This window comes from Lagopus muta, chromosome 8 (assembly GCF_023343835.1).
Source record: "Lagopus muta isolate bLagMut1 chromosome 8, bLagMut1 primary, whole genome shotgun sequence".
NCBI classification, from domain to species: Eukaryota; Metazoa; Chordata; class Aves; order Galliformes; family Phasianidae; genus Lagopus; species Lagopus muta.
This window is the reverse complement of record NC_064440.1, coordinates 28,768,830-28,787,875: the sequence shown is the minus strand read 5'-3', so window position 1 is coordinate 28,787,875 and position 19,046 is coordinate 28,768,830. Positions and strand designations below refer to the sequence as shown.

Genomic DNA, 19,046 nt, shown 5'->3' with positions numbered 1-19,046 from the left:
GTGGCTCCCTTTAAGGGAGCAACAGGCTAACTCAAGAGTTTGTAGCATCTCTATGTAACAGCGGTACGTTTGGCATAGCAGATTGCTACCTTGAACAAAATCAGCGAAGACAAGATGCAACAAAAAGCAAGTTTGCAGGCTCATCTGTGAAAAAGCCAACACCACTCTCAAAAATACTTAGGTCCAACGGAGAATGTTTCCCACCCTCCCACACCCCCCTTTAAAAAAAAAAAAAAAATAATAAATAGTGACAAGGATTATTCTTTGCTGCAGATATGGTTAAAGCCCTGTAAGAAAGCAGACATTCCACAACGACCCAGTTACCTGGCTCCAGTGTGCAACACCAGCGAGAGAAGAGGAATCCTGTCAACCACCGGCCATTCCACCAACTTTGTCATTGCGATGACCCTTCCTTCCGAAAAACAGCAAGAACACTGGATCAAACGGGGGGGGGTGGCGTTATGTCAGCTAAATTCATGAACTTACCGCCATTATTGAGGGCTCCTTTCCTAGATCCCCCGTGAGGAACATGTGTCAGTTCTTAGTGTCCATAATATCAGTAGGTATAAAAGTATTCACGAAGAAGTGAAAAACATTTTACACATTGCAATTCGTGATGTATAAAAGATTGCACAATAAAACCTCATGAAAGCCAACAAGCACATCTGCTCCTTTAATAATTTTATTTTTTTGAAGGCTCCTTATTTATAAGGAACGTACATAAAAATGAACACGACACTGTTGACAATGAACAGTACAGCATTTGACCTTTTCCAGCTTTATAAAATTAAAAAAAAATAATGATAACAAAAAGACTGATAGCTAAGCTGTGTCTTATAGGACCATAATCACATTAGAAACCATAGACTGGAAGGGAATTTTTATTTAAAAAAAAAATATCACAGTGCATCTAGCAACAACAGTATTTCTAAGTGTAATCACAGCAGATCGAATGCAATGTGATCTACATCAAAACTCATATGGGATGTCACACAGTGACAGCATTTTAATATACAACTAACACACCCTCCAAAAAATAAAAGTTAGATGACACTCTGGATTTGGCGGAGTGGAATGTACAAACCAAGCAGAAACGTAGTGGAATTCAGATCGGCTGTAACGTGACTTAAAACTGTACATGAGAACGATTTGAATTTCAGTCCTGGTGGAAAATCTACCAACGAAGTCACGGTGTTACGCTGCCCTTTGTAACTTGTAATAATTATCACAAAATGAAAGACAAGCAACATACTTATTTAAGGAAAAAAATCCAGTACCTGCCTTGAGAGATGGTATTTTCCCTTGCCTGAAGACTGTCCTGAAAGCAAGTTGAGTATTTTCCTATGTGGGCAGTGTATGAAGCTAAAACCATACTCCAACTAATACAAAGGAAATATACTACCTGAAATAAACAATTTTTCATTTGAAACATATGAAAAGAAATAAACTTACTTAAAAAAAAAAAAAAAAAGACAAAAACTTCAGTTAGACCACAAGGCTCCCTTTACACTCGACAGAGTTAACAAAAAGTTAAAATTAAGGGTCAGTTCAGTACATATGCAACATAAGTTATCGAAGCTAAGATCCTCAGTAATTATCCTGTGACTCAAGTCTCTGCATATGCAGAGATAGAATAAGATACATACACACACACACACACGCCTACTGCTTAAGACTTGTGCAGTGCTAAAAGTGTACTCAGGTTCCTTGCATAGGTACGATTTTCAGCTGTAAAATTTTCAGGGCTCTGGTAAACAATGTAAGAAATGCTTTTTTCCCCAAGCGTGTACATCCTTCGCTGTCTTTTTTTAATATAAGCAAGCAGCACACTGAACTTGGCATTTATTTCTGGAATTTACTATTTCCCAATTGCCACTTAATGGAGTTTAGAAGATGCGTTCGGTCATCTCATCTGATTTGAATTGGAAAAATGCAGCAGGTAACACATACAGAAATGAATGGGATGTACTTGCGTAAGTAGTGCAAGCCGCTGCTTTTCCTCTAAGCTATGTGCATACAGTGAAACAGTGCAGACTCGAAGCTGTACAGTAATAACAGCGTATCCACAGCAAAACCCGGGATATGGTCAAAACTGGATGTTAAGCACAATTTTATCTTTGTAGAGGGCGATCACCAGCATGATGGCAAATCCAAGAAGCAGGCCTAGATTCTGCAGAATGAACTGCCCCACCGGACAATAACCGTGCTCTTCGTTATCTCCGTCTCCGTGAAGCATTTCCGGAAGCTAAAAAGAAATCCAATGAAAAAAAGGTTATTTCACCTCTATTTTATGTAATCACTGACAAAGTTACAAGACGATATTTATTGATGAAGAATAAGCAGTTGAGGTTTCAGTTATAGAAAGAAGCCACAATACATACATAAAACTAGACACAACCACTGTATTTTAGAAAAACGGTCTCAAACACATCATGTATTCACTAGACAAAGTGAACACTCTTCTCCACCGGGCGCTTCTACAGCTCTTCCTGGATCGCACCCCTAGCTGAAATTCCAGTATCAAGGGCCAGTCTAGTATCCTTTCGGTCTGCTCTTTCAAGTTTGTTTCCTCAATTAAAGCTAGCCACGTGGCTCTAAAGACTCGGTCAATTAACTCAGCCCTTCATCTTGTTATATGCCTTATGTATATTCACACGCGTCTGAGAACAGTGAGGTTCATCATGCATGCCACAGGTAATTCAGGAGGAATTTCACAGATGTCTATAGAAAGTTCTGAAAGCTGTGCCTGCTCCTCAGCTACAAAGAAAACATGAAATAGTACTGACAACAGTGCTAAATAAATGCAGATGTGGAAGATGTAAAAATAAATCTTCCACAGCACCTTACAGGACCACCCAGGCAAGACAAAAATAACTGAAAGGATTTCTTTCGTTTACCTTCTTGACCTTTTTGTCAATTCATTTCTTTGTAGACCATTTCGAGAATAAAACAAAACATTACATAGATCAAACAGAAACTTCAGTCAGTAGAGAGCAGAAGTCTCTATTGTAGCTCTTCATAAAATAGGCTATAACTGTTCTGGTTATTCCAAATATCTGAGTATGGTACAACAAACATAAACAAATAATCAGACCACCAGATCAGCTAAGAAGATTAACATACTGCCTGTTTGGTCTTGCCTTATCGTATTTCACGAAGATACATAAACTGGCAATTCAAAAATTTAAACGTAAAAAAATACACAACAGTATGAAAATTGCTCATCTCTGCTATAGACTACTGAACTTCTCAATTTATAGGCTCCCAATATGACTGATTTCAGTGACTGGGCATTAAGACTAGTCCTATCAATACGAACATGTCTCACAGTTGAAAATTTAGTTTCTTACATAGACGTGAGAAAAAAAAATACATTTTTAAATTAAAATACGTATTATAAAACTATATAATATATATTATAAATTAAATATGTAATTAATTCATAAATACATAATATAAAAGAATGAAATAAATATAGTTTTCCAGTAAGAACAGAATTCAAAAGTCATCTCCACATAAGTGACAGCAGAAGGTCATGGAGAGCCTTAAGGATTTAAGATTTCCTGAGTTCAGTTCAGGTTCTCCCTCCTCTCAACTAGGAGAAAACTATATTTTAGCAATACATAAATATATCTCATCAGATGAGCTTCCATCATACACAAGAATACCAGAAGGTCAGTCACCCCTTAGTGGGCCTCAGCTGAGCTGCAAAACAATTAAATTCCATTCCTATTAGGTGTCAGAAGACAGGGACTTAAGGAGGAAGGCAGATTAAGGAGTTGTAAGAACACGAACTTGGTACGGTTTCAGGTGTATCACACAGAGGCACTCCGGCTCTTGTTTAGACTCAGACTATATTGAATGCTAGTGTGCCTAAGGAAATGGACCAAGAATAAAAATAGTGCAGAATGAAAATATTGCCTTCCTTTGCGCATTCTGTCTTCAGTCAAAGTACATAAAGCAAAAAAAATACAGGCACAGAACTTACAGGAAAGTAGCTGGTAGCCAGTAACCATAGGCTATCGCAGAACATCTATATTTGCATGAGGAGTTATTCTCTGCTATGCAGCCATTCGCCTCAGCGAGACCTGATAAGGACTGACCGACTTAATTTATAATAGCAACTTCAACACTGGGGCATATTGACTAATTAAAGCTCTCTATAATGAAAGAGATAGCCCATTTTTGGCTGCCTTAACACAGACAGAAAAAAAATACAGCGATGATCAGCTTTGACGAGTCCCGGTCCTGAAGGTTCTAATGGAAGCGGGACTATCGCAGACCTCCGTAACCAAAGCTGAGTTTAAAGGTGAGAAGCCTTTAAGTTTCCTGAGCCCACCGTGGCAGTAATGGCAGAGTTAAGTTTGCTAAGAGAGACAGATCCTGCTGATACTAGGAAATTCAGTAGAAACCAAACCCTTTCTTTCAGCTGTCTTCACTAATGCTTCAAGGATACCGACAAGGCAGAGAAACCTGACAAGGAACTTGGAGCTGCTGGCCACAAGGGAGAGGAGTTTTCAGAGTGTCAGCTGCTTTGGTTTGTACGAGGGAAACAGAAAAATCAAAATCGTCTTACCATATCAACCAACGCCACATAGAGGAACATGTCTGCAGCGACTGTGAAGATCCACAGTGTGATGTTATTCACATACTGTCCCACCGCTGTGCCAATCAGCATGCCTATGTAAGCCATCATGGTGTGCTCTTGCAGCCCAGAAGGCCAACTGTGTTCCAGGCTGCATTAAAAAAAAGGGTGGTCAGCATGGAGAGGGAAGTGATCGTGCCCCTCTACTTGGCTCTTGTGAGGCCCCATCTGGAGCACTGCGTCCAGGCATGGGGCCCCCGGTACAGGAACGATGTGGAGCTCTTGGAGCGTGTTCGGAGGAAGGACCAGTAAGATGATCAGAGGGCTGGAGCTCCTCTCCTACGAGGAAAGGTTGAGGGAACTGGGCTTGTTTTTAAGCTTGGAGAAGAGAAGGCCCCGGGGAGACCTCGTTGCAGCCTTCCAGTACCTGAAGGGAATAAACAAGAGGGGTAACAACTGTTTACATTGGTGGATAGTGATAGGACAAGGAGGAATGGTTTTAAACTGAGACAGGGGAGCTTGAGGTTAGATACTAGGAGGACGTTTTTCCACACGAAGGGTGGTTAAGTGCTACAACAGGACACCCAAGGAGGTTGCGGACCCCCCATTCCTGGAGGCATTCAAGGCTGGGCTGGATGTGGCTCTGGACAGCCTGGTCTGGTGGCTGGGAGTAGCAGGGGGGTTGAAACAAGATGATCATTGTGGTCCTTTTCAACCCAGACCGTTCTATGACTCCACGATTCTATGCTAGAGGGGCTCAAAAGAAGACTAGACAGCAGGACACGAAAACTCGAGTAAAACCTCTGTGTGCAGCAATGCCTTGCTTAAGATACTATTTAAAGGTAACGATTCATCACATTAATCTGGCACCAGTTCAGGCTACGGACAAAAAACAAACAAACAAACAAAAAACAAACAAACAAAAAAACCCAAGAGCTCCTCTCTCAAGCTGCTCTTTTGTAAATCTTGGGATGCGCTCATATTTCACGTGATGTACCTTGTGGTTGATGCATCACGATAAGCTAGCACCTGAGAAAAAATGCTTCAGTTACAGGCAAGAGTCAAAGGCATCAGCAACAATGCTCACAGGCTTTAGCCAAATAGCCATTCAAATCGACCGGACTCGGTGATAAGCGGTACATCTGGACATCTACACAAAGGCTTCTACTTAATCATTTCACTTTCTGTAATATGTCATACACTACGTAACATTTTTGAAGACAACGCAATAGACTGCACAAAATGGCAGAGGTGTAACACCAAAAAAAAAAATGTACCCTCTGTACTCCCGAATACCTTTGTGAGCATCCTGAAAATACTTCACAGAAGTCGCTGTATGTCTGCCAAACACATCTCAACAGTCTCATTACGTATGCTGAAACAATACTGCTCAATCACTCTGCAAAGGTCTGGTCACCCTTGCTGCAACTGCACCTATCCAGCAGCTACTGGGAGGAGTTTCACAACAGAATTTACACACACACATTCACTCAGCCTTGTTTGTACCAAGTACTGGTTTTATAAAATTCCTTACCTAATTCATGGGGAAGCTCGTAACAAAATACTGCTATAGATGTACTAATCCCTCCTGTCAGACCAGCACTAAAAGCTGCTCCTGAAAGGAAAAAGAAAAAAAAGTTACAAACGCTATGTTACTATATCATCAATGAACGTACAGATGTTATAATTATGAAATATACCACAGTGTTTGGCTAAGCAGTTAATATACCAAAAGAGAACAGATAGAACGCTTACGTGTATCCTGTGCTCTCTATGAAACTCCAGAGAAGGGGATCTCCAGAAGGGATCCCTCCCTGCTGGCAGTCAGCTCTTAAATGGGTCTAGGAGAGGTAGAGCCAGGCTCCACCCCTTCTGGCAGCACAGGTGAATTGCCTTCACCTGTGCTCCCGTGGCTGACTCATTGCTCAGCTCAGGTGATCAATCAGAGGTGCAGGCCATGATTCAGCAACTCCCATACACACACTCAAGATAGTAATTTCTAATAAAGCAAAAATTTCTGAGAAGAGCAGTTTATTCATTATTGCAATTGTGGGTGCAAACCCCCTAACGACAAGGGACAAATTGCACAACTAGTCAGTGAAATCCATGCCATTACATACCCTGGGTCCAAAGCAGGTAAAGCCTTTCCTGGAACTCTTTTCTTGAGTGTCTCAGGCTCACCGACTTTCCTTGCCGTTGCTACCTTATGTTTCCATACAGTATCTGTTTCCAACACATTGTTTTTAGGTACGTTCTGTATTCTTCATGGCAACAGGAGGCTAGTATTCTCAAAAATTAGCACACTTGTTCTGCCCTGTACCAGAATCCCCCCTACCCTACATAATTACATTAACTAGTGCCTATGCCAATTATACTTAAGTCCGAATGCCCCAGTCTTCACCTGATTCTGTTTGGGAGCTTTCTTTGTGAAAGGCAACTTAACCTATGCTACATACAGAAATACCGGAAACCTCCACTGCAATAGCACAATCTACCTCTCATGTGTCTTCAGGGCAGCCTTAAGAATGCCGTTACAGCATTCAATAAGGCTTGCCCCTGTATGATTACATGACAAAAGGAATTGACACTCAGCGTTCTTTTCTTCTGCCCAGCATTGTACCATTACACCAGTAAAACAAGTCTCCAGGTCGCTCTCGATGACTTGAGGTGTCCTGCTTGTAGCCAGCCATCAACCTGGGGAGCATCTTGATGATATATGCCTGGTTTGCTCTTAGTGCTGGATAGGCCTGCGTTAGTCCACTTGCTATGTCAACTCAGGTCAGGTCTCATTTCACCCCCTCAGACTGAGGGAAGGCCCAGTGTAATCAATCTGCCATCACTGGAGAGGATTGCTTCCTCCATTGGGGTGCTCCTTCAGGCAATATTCTTGCCTTCTTCTAGGAGACGAGCACCGCCATCTCAGCATCCCAGGATGATATCAAGCTGGCCTGGGCCTGTTTAGCAGCCAGCTCTGCTTGCTGGAATGCCTCTTGTTCCTTCTCCCCCAGTCCCATTTTTGGCCTTTCTTTGTGAGTCAATACAAAGGCTTCAACAGCTGTGCTACATGGATTATAAAGGAATGCCAGTAACCCAATATAATACACCCAAATTCTTGCTACTTACTTGGCATGTTAGGGACCTTGGATTCCTCACTTTTTTTCCTATTATGTCACTGGTAGCAAGGGTCTTATTGTAGCATGAGGTCCATAATTCCCACCAGAAACTTAAGCATATCTGGAATCTTCAATGGGTCACCATAAATGGCCTCCTTCATGCCTATCTCTCTGATCCTGTTTTGGCATACTTCCATTGAGGTCCACAAACTGGTATTTATTGGCACATAACTCCTGTTAGGCCATGCGATTCTACATGCTGCTATAGTTTACAGTATTAAAGAATGGTTTTTGTTACTCCATATTACCATCACATATAGTCTGTCTGAGGGCCGGATGCGTGGTAACAGATGCAAGTTGGGAAATCTTGAGTCCATTAATTACCACTCTTTCAGTCCCCTCATCCCATCATCTCAAAAGCCAGGCTGGTATCTTCTCTTATAGTCTTCATTGCTGTACCTGTCCTGTTTCAAGAGCATCTGGGAATCTAGAGAATCAAGAAGGGCTGTCACATGAAAAGTGACCCCCCTGCCCACACCGCACCATGTGTAACAGCTGAGATTCCCAGATCCTCTATGTGGATTTCAGTTTGCTTGCCCTTCTTTTACTTCATAGACTCAATTAGATCAGTAGGAGCCCTGGATCTTAAGTTATCCTTTCCCCCTTCTAACAATACGGTCAGAATTTCAAATAAGTTCCATTTGAAAGTGTAGCAGTTCACCATAGATGAAAAAAGATGAAATTTTATTTCCCAGTTGCCAAACCTGAGGTTTTGAAAGCTCATTTTTATCATTTAACTATTCCTCACAGGAATGACATTTCTAAAGACTGAGTAGCAGCAGCCATACTACAGCAAATGCTGCTGCTACTCTTCCCTTGCTCACTAAAAAATTTTGAGCAATTTTATTTTTCAAGTCAGCTATTTCTGAAAGGGATTTAATAATGGGACCATTGTACCTTATAGGTCTCTGTTCTTCAATAACTGGTACGAAACCTAACAATGAAGGACCCAAGAACCCTGGGGTTTTCCCTTGGAGATACTCCATCAGAGTATTTGGCGTCCCAGTAACCATCCACTGTTTTTTTTGTTTGTTAAGGAAATCCTTTTGAAGTATCTGACTGGCTGACCAAATATAGTGCTATAATGCTACAATGTAATAGAAAGAACAGCAATAACCTCAGTGTAGCACAATCCTAGATTGCAGCAAACTAGAACAAGCCCAAATGTAGCAACAGCAGATACAGAAACAAAGGAAGAAAATCTCCTTACCTTCTGAAGCCTGCAGCTATGTGAAGAACTGCACTGAAATGCTGAGAAACTGAGATGCTGAATGCTAAAATACTGAGAGAACTTAAAAGAGGTCTGGGAAGGGGTGGATCCTGGCTCCAGCCCCTCCTTTCACTCAGATACATTGCTTACACATGAGCTCCCCTGCATTGGCCCCACTTTCCCACCAGGTGCTCAATCACTGCTTCAGGTCGTGGCTGAGCACAGCTTGACAGTGCAGACAGGCCAGGTATATCTGGAAGCAGCTCACGCAGTTCAATGCAGATATGCTTTCAGGGCTATTTAAAGTGGTCTGATAAAGAGTGCGTGTGGAGCTGGCAGGTTTGGGGAACTGTGTAGGTGTGCAATAGCTGTGTTTGAGGTCTGATGTTGTCTGGAAGCACAGCCGGAGCATCTTTGGTGTTTGCATCGCCAAACGGCAGCAGACACTGAGGAAGGAAAGCAGGGGACGTCTATGCACTCAGAAATGGCTGACCTTTAAATTTAATCTGCTGGCTTCTCGCACTGCTTCTCCCAAAGACTGAAAGACCTGCGTTTCACGTTATGCATTTATTTGTCATATTTGTCGTTAGTTACAAGTAAAAACATTGGAAATCCACTGTAGTTAATACAAAATAGAAATAAAGCCACATGAGTTATGCCTTACTTTTTCCTTGCAAACAGTATCTCCTAGATGACGCTGTATACATCAGAGCTTAACTTCTAACAGTACTTGTCTACAGTAAGCTCTTAGCAACTAATTTCCAGCGTGATTTGCTGGTCACAGATATCACCCTCGTGGAGCAGTATCTGCTAAACATGTCACGATGGCATTTTATGCTGTAGTTTTTATTTCCCCTGTAACTGGTGATGCTAAATACAAGTTGAAGGAAGCAACCTTTTAGTGCAGTGTTAAGCATCGGTAGAATTATATTTGTATGTATCTAAAAAAATAACCCAATGCATAAACAAACAAGGATGTAAGGTGACCGTTGCGGGTGCTGTGCTTCCCTTTCTTCACCTTTGTGAAGTGACAGGAATGAACATTCATAGCGAACGGGCTCCTCTGGAACCTCTCATTTTCCACAAATTTTGAAAAATTAGGCCTCTGATTTTTGGAGGTGATCCCAAGCTAAGTTATTGACAGAGAATCAAACCTCATGCCTTTGCAGACTCGTTCCTATGTAAACTCATGCCTGTCATCATATTCAGTCCCTAATGCAGTTTGCCCTTGAGGCATGCCTAAAAAAGCATTCTCACCTTTTTAAAGTACTGCCCTTACATCCCTGTTGTTATCTAACTCTTTTGTGTAGATATAACTCTATATATGAAATAATCTTTAAAAAGATAAGTTATACTGTTTCCAAAATACTCTGACATACAAAGTTGTGCAGGTGCAAAGTTTGATAGCGTTTTGTTACAAGGATTAAGAATTAATTAATTAGTGTTATCTGAGTATATATTCTTTAAGCTGGAAGTATAGATTTAATATAGTGGGCTTTTATTTTTGCTCCCATCCCCCTTTTTCCTTAACATTTCATAGCGTTTCATACTTCCTTCAGACTATCTCTGTGTTTCTAATAACCCTAACCCTATCAAACTCCTCTCTCTCTTTTTTTAACTATTTCCAATCCATTAAAGGTACAGCAGTTGATTACACATTCATGCTTGTCGCTAACGTCTTTCTGTAACTCCGGCAGTTTGAAGTACATCTTTTCATTTCCATATAAACACGGTCATTTCTTCTAAGCCAGAGCCTACTGGCAAAAATCCTGTGCCTGTGGAGACCGATGGAGCCAACGTTTCAGTTTTGCTATGTACTCTGCTCTTTTGGCCTTGCAACATCAGGGAGCAAAGCTCCACACCAGCAGCGCAGGTTTGCAGCTACAGAGGCTGTCAGCGTTCACAGAGCATAGCAAAGAAACCATGCTCAAGTGTTCTCACTGGTATTTCTACGCTCACATACAAAATACTAAATACTCTGAGAGAGGAAAACAGAAGTATTTGGGCATTCTGATATGATGCAGTAAATTATCATTGCAGAGAGAAGGCTGGAAGAAACCCAAACACCGCTACCACACGTGTAACAGAAACCAGTCATTCACTTAGGCAAAACTGTGGGCATCTGGAAGCTGAAGGACGGCTCTGACGTCTTAGGCTGTTTGGTCTATCTGCAGAACAGCTGCTTGGGTTGTTTCTTCATCAGATTCTTCCATTTCTCCGCTGACTGGTTTGCTCCTTTCATCATACAGTTTCTGGCTGGAGTCTTCGAGAGGCATCCCGTACTCTTCATCATCCTCAACAATGGACAGCTCAATGTTGTTGTTTGTCACAGCGCTGCTTTCCATCCTGGCTTCTTTCTCCAAAGAATCAATGACGGCTTTGCTCTCCTCAGCCAGAGACGTGGTGGGGGTCATATCTGAGTGCATGTCGGCGAAGGACATCTCCTCCTCATTCTCGGCCTGGTCGGTGCTTGCCGTGTCTGCCGGTCTGTCTTCGGCTTCAGCGGGACTTTCTCCTTCATGGGATTTCTTCACATTGAACGCGAGCGGAACTTTGAAAGGTGAACTCTTGGAAGAGGAGGATTTCTGATGGTGCACTGTAAGGGATTTCTTAATCTTCTCTCTCCGTTCAGGTGAGACGATCTTTGTGCTGATCTTGTTCATCTTCTTCTCGATGTTTTGTCGGGAGAACGCTTTCTTGAGGCTGTCGACCTTCTTCAGGCTGGTCCTTTTAATTTTCTCAGCTCTTGACTCTTCTGCTTTCTCATCTGCGCTGTCGCCCATATCATCTTCGTGATGTATGTCATCCTCTGAAGATAATTCCACTGTATGCAAGGTTTCTTCCAGTGTTTTGTTCTCATCCACAGGCTCTTCTTTTCCTTCTGTAATGCTGGGAATAGGCTCCTTTGCAAAAACACTGGCAGGGATCTCATTTTCCTCCTGAAAGAAATGACAATATTTGAGTTTCATAGTTCACAGATTTAATAAATAAACCATAACCCTGAACAACTACTTCTTTTTTTTTATATATAAATTCCAACAGCGAGAGGAAGGATGCTGAACATCTCTTGTTGTTTCAGCGTACTTAACCAGTAACAAGCCACTCAAAGCCCACTGAGCCATTATCTGGTAACAGTTTAAGACTAATGAGCTGTCAACTGTAAGATTTCTCTTTCAGAGGGACTTGGAATGTATACAGAACGGAAATTCTGTCATTTAAATTAGCTTCTCTTTTAAACACTTCAGAGGTTGTACACCGATCCCTGAGAAGAAGGGGTGATATCATGGCTATGGATGCCTTGGTGCAGACAGATCACTTGTGTTGGCCTCGTTCCCAACTAGAAGCAAAGACAGTGAAGCTTCTTGGATAACACTGGACTTAGTATGGTGAGTAAAGCACAACCCGCCATTTATTCTTCTCCTTTCTTCTATGATCACAGTGATCTGAATATTACTTTTGGGAGTTAAGGGAGTGAAGTTTTGCCCACTGGATGCATAATAAGATTTATTACTCCCTGCCTAACCCTACTTCCTTTGGATGGCCTCAGGTCTTTGGAAAGACCCAAGGGGAAGAGTTGTTTGTGTGGGGTTGGCCAAAAACACTGATGCTAGTGTTGATATGCCTTAAACACGCCTTAAAGGCCTCTGTGCTACATAGATGACTGCTCAGGCACTGAGAATGCTTCTTTGTCTTCAAGGAGAGAGAACCAGGGAGTCTGGGGAAAATCTGTAGACCTTTCCTCTCCCAACCATCTTTCTGTAGAGTAAGTCATGTGGCCCAGGATATTTAGAATGCATGCTGTTCTACAACTATTTAGAGCACAGGAAAAAAAAAAATAAAGGGAAATTTTCTTAGTGTACTGGGAATTGCTAGAAATTGGCAACTGAGAAACAAAAAAAAAGCGTTGTGATTTGGAAGGAATTATTCCGTCTTTTCTTGTGTTTGATTGTTGTTTCTTTTTTAACCAAAAAATTATCATTAGATATGACAGCAGCAAGTACTGAGTGAAATGGTTGTAATAGCCTCAGCTCTCTCCCCAGTGGGCTTGAGCTTACAGTTAAAAGGGGAAAAAAGGCCACATACGTTGCCAAGTTCATGCTCATTACTTCAAGGCTGGCCATACAATTGTGAGTGCTGAGAGCAGTGTTCTGAGTTAGATTTGCTGGCAAGGCTGCATAAGGATGGCAGAAGATGCCATGCTACTTTGTGCAGTTCTGTTTCTTTCTTTAAAAATAAAATAGTAAAGGCTATTGTGTGAGCCACTTCCGCAGCTCAGCGATACGCTGGTGAATAACTGCACACAAGTGGGACTTGGGCGTGCTGATGAGTTATGCTGCAGGATAAAGAAAAGCATCACCAAAGAGATGGCTGGATACGGTCTGGATGCTCCCATGGTTTGGATGCGGTTGCACAGACGGCGCTTTCTCTGTGGTGGGAGCCCCGACAAAGCAAGCACCCTTCTCCATCTGCTGCTGCAGTTCTCCTCGCAGTGACCACGACTACAGAAAGCACCTGTGCCAGCTGTAAGTGAGCATAACTCTTACTGCAGAACAAATATTTGTGTGTTCTTCCTGCTGCAGATAATGAAATGTGGATTATGTGAGTGGGTGCAGTTTTGAATTACTCCCTAGAGCATGAGAACTCAGTAGAAAACATAATTTACTCATCTTGTGTATTCTTTGCAAACCTAGGTAATTGCTTATGGTTTTAAACAACTCAGCATTCAGCTGCGAGCTCCGAACGGCTCAGAAAACTGATTTCAGTAAGTATAGGTATGCTTTTGACTTGTGACTCTAGTGGACGGGCATCACATAGGCTGAGCTCTTAGACCCAGAGGTGACCAGCACGGCTCTCTTCAGAGACAGACTATGGCCACGTCAGGCTGAAGGACTGCTGAAAATACAAGTGCGGATTTTATTTCACCTTCTGTCAAATTTGCAATTCAATAGAAGGGAAACAGTCAAATTATCCTTGTTTTTTTTTAAAAAAAATTAATAAAACCCAACCAAACCACCCTTTGTGTGCTAACGAGCCAATGATTCAATTAAAAACTGATAACAGGGGGTCTTTGACAATCAGATAATACAGCAGTTGAGAAATCATGCGTGTCTAAGCTTCCCGTATGGCCTCGCAAACACCAGCTTCTAGGCGCCTCTTGATCTGCTTGAAAAATGGGAGTAGCATGCTTCCCTATCTCACAAGTGTAGAAGACCTTAGGATTATGGGAAACATTAAAATGCAAATAAAAATAAATGATTTAGAAGGCTTTGGAAACGCAGAGGCAGTGCAGTAGGAGCGCCCTGTGCTGCAACAGCCTTTCCCATTTTAGTTACCGGTACGTCACTATAAGAGAGCTGCTGTTAACTTTTAGCCCTGACATGTCCACATGACATCTGCATTCTCTCTGATAAACATCTGAGCTGTCTGGTATTTCATTTAGAAAGATGAGAACAATACAGTTAAAAATGCTGATGGTTACAAACTGCATAGCTATTTTCCATGAGGAGAGGAAAAAAAAAAGAGGAGGAACTTTTTACTTCTTCCTCTTGATCTAATCTAAAAACCTAGGAAAGGAGCAATACCTCATTTCATTATCTAGATTTGTGTTCAAAAATGACACTTGCATTTTCTAATGTCAGTTTGTATGCAGCTTGTGAGCCTGAATTCTATTTTTCCTTGTAGAGCTGAAAAGAAGGGTGCAAGATCTGTGCATGCGAGCTGTTGCTAATGCCAGGAGTATCAGCAAAGTCAAAAGCAGTGCCTTCCTCTGGCTGTGATCAGCTCTTCCTGAGAACCTCCCATAGGTCATCATCCCATCCACAGCATATGCTGAGAAGGAGCACGGCAGCCACGGTGAGTAGCACGCGACTCTGAAGCCTGAGGGAGAGCAGGTGGATGTGTGCCTGATGCTGCAGCAGGGAGGTGCTTTGGTTTGGATTTTTGTTGGATTTGCCATATTGCATGTAGAAAGAGGCCCTCCAGAAGGGGAGGTGGCATTTTTCTGTGCCTACAGCACTGTGTGCTGCTAGATGCTATTACAGTGCCTAAATGATTACTGGCCTCAAGCTTGTTTTGCTCTGCAAATAGGTATTTCTGTCAGAGCATGACTAATGCTCCTAAAAGCAGCCGGAGCTCCACCTTCACCTCCTTCCCACCCGTGTTCTTCAGATCAGCATGTCCCAGTGGAGCTGGAGCTGCAGGAGGAGGATGTGTCTTGCTGCCCATCTGCATGTCCTGTACAGGCTGTGGTGTCTGTGGCTTGGCCATCCCATCCTGTTGCCCTAGGTGCATCACGTCCCAGGGGCCACGCGAGATGTTTCTATCTTTAATCTATATAAGAGTAACCAGTATGGAATCAGAGAATCATTACAGTTAGAAAAGACCTCCAAGATCATCTAGTCCAGCCGTCCAACTACCACCAATATTGTCCATTAAATCATGTCCCTTGCTACCATACCTACACATTTCTTGAAGACCTCTGGGGACAGTGACTCCACCACATTCCTGGGCGGCCTGTTCCAGTGCCTGACAACTCTTTCAGAGGAGAAACTTTCCCTAATATCCAGTTTGAACCTCCCAAATGAGAGCACTCGTCTGGGGATGAAGCATTCACCAAGAGCAGCATCTGATGTGAGTGTCAGGGTGCTCAACTCCAGGCTATAACTTTGTCATACTGTATATAGCCTAGTTTCACTAGCAAACATGACATTTTACTGAAAAGATAAACACAGGCCTTTCTCCTCTTGAATTCTGCTTCTGCAGCTAAAAGTAAAGCAGCCCACCAAACCACAACCAAAAAAACCAGTCCAAGCACAAAATAACACAAGATAACACAAGCAAGCACAAAATAACAATGCCAAAGCTTAACAAGGATTTTTGAAACAGACATTTCAGTGTTTTGCTAAATTGCTGTGTCATTTGTAATAACTTCAGCATCCCCAAACACTTGGATACAATGCCATTAAAATATGCCACCAATTACTGCAGATATACTCAAACTAGGAGCAATGCAGACAGTCTAGGGAGAGAAAACTTCTGTTTTGATTTTCACTCAGAGCTCCTCCCTGAGCTGGAAAAGTGGGTCCTAATAAGAAAGGAGCTGTGTGAAGTCTATTTCCATTTTGAGTTGAAAAGAAGTCTCCCCAGGCCAAAGAGAAGTCTCATGCCACCAGTTTCACCTTTGTTTTTAAAGAAATCTGGCATCAATATGGCCTCGCTGACTTCTCCTTCCTGGTATTGTTTTTCTCTGGAAAAGCAGAAACCCCAGCCAGCCTTCTGCTCTCTTTTCCCTCCCTCCAATTACCCCACGTTGACTAGCACTCCTCTAGCCCCAGCCCCTCCTGTGGGGAGGCTGCTTGTGCTCCTGGCAAGTTTTCACTTTCCTGCTGGCTGCATCCTCCCAGTGGAAAATCCCACTTCCTGCATGGAGCGAGCCCTGGGCGTGCCCCGGAGCACCCCAGTCGTTGCCTTCATCAGCTGAATGGCAGTCTGCCTTTCTAAAACCTCATGTTCTGCTCCCACTGTAGGTCAGCGATGTTCCCTCCCCACCAGAAGGTGGTCAGTGACATCCTTGTGACAGAGGCTGTGTTTTAGGACCCAGCATAAAGGAAGGACTCTGACTTTAACGGATGTAAGCAGTTCCTAACTTTGCAGGGCTGGTTAGTGGCAGGAAGCAAGCTATCAGGATGCTACTTCATCCTCCAAACATCTGGCATGGTTTCTTTCACTCACAGCCTGCAGTTGTGGTAGCAACGGGGTCCCAACTGCGCAGCACACATACAGCTGTCTTCACTCTATGTGCCTTTGAAAAATGCTAAAAGTTGGGTTTCCTGAAGGAAAACACTGTATACCTTGTAATATGTGTCATGAAACTTCCTTCCCCCTGCTCAAGTTAAGCGCACCCTCCCTGTGGGGTGCAGTCAAGACGTGGGCCTGGAGGTGCCCATTCTCAGCTAACAGGAGGTGGCCATGCTCTGACTCACAGAAACAGCTTCCAAAGCCCTCAGAGACCAGCAACGTTCATCTTTCCACTTAGCTCTTCCAGGAATAATTTCCACATTCCTTCTGGGGTGGAAACTCCAGTGGCCCCTCCTCTCCGGGCCACGCCACACACACTGTCATTTGGGAGAACAATAAGCAGAGCGGAGGGGGCTTCCTCTCCGTGAGGACGTGGCTGGGCGCTGGCCAGATCTGCCAACTTTGTCAAAATTAAGGGTCTGGTTGTTTTGTTTTTCTTTCAAAACAGGAATCAACTGTCCAAGAAGCAGAGCGAGCAACTGACGCCATAATACGCAGCCGACAAACTCAGTGTACTCGGCTGTGACACACCCCATCTGTATGCTCTGTAGGTCTCTCTCTCTTTTTTTTTTTTACCCTTCTCCTTTCCGTTTCCTTTTCCTTTTCTTTTTCTTTTCTTTTCTCTTTTTTTTTTTTTTTTTTTCCAGATGTGAAACTCACGTCCTGTGTTTAGTTAAAGTTCATGCCACGTTCTGTCCAGCCCATTGCTTAAAAAGGGGAAAATATGCAAACTGCTGCTATCACTGGACAGGCTCCCGGGAGATTTCGCTGCATTTTTAGCTCCTCTCTGATGGGGTGGGAGTGGAGCAGGAGCTGCACTTCTGCCCTGCTCTTGTGGGCAGACAGATGAAGGGTGGTGTTCAGGGGCTGTTTCCCCAAACTGGCCAAACATTAGCAAATTGGGAACTTTCCCAAAGTTTGCTAAGAGTTAACCAAAGCGGCTCTGTGCCCAAGTTTGCTAAAAGTTAGGAAAACAAGGGATCTCTGCGCCAACTTAGCTGTGAGTTAGCAATACGGAATTGTGCTCCAAGTCTGCAAAATGGGCTCTTTCTCTGAGTTTGCTAACAGCTATTAGCAAAACTCAGAGAAGGCTCTTTCTGAAGGTTTGGTAAGAGGGGTCATGGGGCCTTTCTCAAACTTCACTAAGAGCTGGGGAAACCACTCCCATCCCTTACGTTTGCTAAGAGTTGGCAAAAGAGGATTTTTGCTAACAGTTAACAGGGTGGGGCTCTTTCCCCAAGTTTGCAAAGAGCAAAAAAAAAAACAACAAAAAAAAACAAAAAAAACCCGGGACCTTTCCCCGAGCTTGCCAGGAATTCAACGGGCCCTTCCTGCAGTCTGACGAGGCGCCAGCAGCAGCAGCAGGGCTCCCTCCCTCCCCACGTCCGCCAGCGGCAGCAAAACGGGCCCCGTCCCGCCGCGCTCCTCACCTGGAAGATGAGCACTTTGAAGCGGTCCCTGCGCAGCAACTGCGCGTGGTGCTGTTCCAAGCGCCGCACCTGCGCGCACTGCCGCTCGAGCCGCTCGCGTACGGCGCGGGTGTGCGCGCACACCTTCTGCGACTTCTCCAGCAGCTTCTCCACCGCCGCGCCCGTAGCCCCGTGGCTGCGGCACAGCTTGCCCAGATCCCCCTGGATGCCCTTCACCGCCCCTTCAAGCCCCCGCTGCCTCTGCTCCATCTGCCGCTGCTGCCCTTCCACCGACTCCAGCATGGACACCAGCTTTTCCAGCAGGGCCAGCACGGTCAGGGCGTTCACTTGCCCTCCGCCCGCAGCCTCCGCCGGCGGCGGCACCGCGTTGCCCCCCGCCGCCTCCCCCATGGCTGCCCCGGCACGAGCCGCCGCCCGCGGCCGCCGCTCTTAAGGGCTGCGGGAGGAGTCCGGCCGCGGTGTCGGCCCGCCCTGGGCGGTGGAGGGCTTCCCGGGGCGGGCCGGTCCCGGCTCCGGGCTCGAAGCCCATCGCTCGTCGTCGGTAGGTGGCGAGAGACACCGCGGAATGCGTACCGCTTTCCTTACTCCCGCTGCTCTTCCGAGCCTTCTCTAAAGATTCTGAAAGTGCTCGAGGTTCGTCCTGCACCCGTACTCTGTGCATCATCGGGAGAAACTGCATAGCCAGCACGAAATGTGAATAAAAAAAATACGAAACTTGTCCCGTGCCCTAGCAAAGCAAATTCATGGGTAACATTTCTGTCTTAGTTGCAAGGCCCCTTGGCCTGCACCGTAGACTATTCTTCGGGGGACCCACGGCTCAAGAGGTTCTGCTGGGTGCCACCCACCCTGGG

At 44.1% G+C, this 19,046-nt stretch overlaps 1 protein-coding gene and 1 pseudogene across 1 annotated transcript; one reads left to right on the top strand and one right to left on the bottom strand.

The window, feature by feature from the left end:
- LOC125696675 (dynein axonemal heavy chain 7-like) overlaps positions 1-1,479 on the top strand; it is a 106,693-nt pseudogene extending 105,214 nt beyond the window's left edge.
- Positions 1,480-9,520: 8,041 nt separating this feature from the next.
- CAVIN2 (caveolae associated protein 2) lies at positions 9,521-18,624 on the bottom strand. Its single transcript, XM_048953465.1, has 2 exons — positions 18,196-18,624; positions 9,521-11,907 (listed from the first exon to the last, which is right to left on the bottom strand). Exons 1-2 carry the CDS (start codon positions 18,583-18,585, stop codon positions 11,119-11,121), a joined length of 1,179 nt encoding a protein of 392 aa, XP_048809422.1. The 5' UTR covers positions 18,586-18,624; the 3' UTR covers positions 9,521-11,118.
- Between the last annotated feature and the right edge of the window lie 422 nt (positions 18,625-19,046).

Coding starts and splice junctions, on each gene's coding strand:
- CAVIN2 (XM_048953465.1), bottom strand. CDS start 18,585: ATGGGGGAGGCGGCGGGGGGCAACGCGGTGCCGCCGCCGGCGGAGGCT. Junction 11,908..18,195: donor TCAAAGTGCTCATCTTCCAG/GTGAGGAGCGCG, acceptor CATTTCTTTCAG/GAGGAAAATGAGATCCCTGC.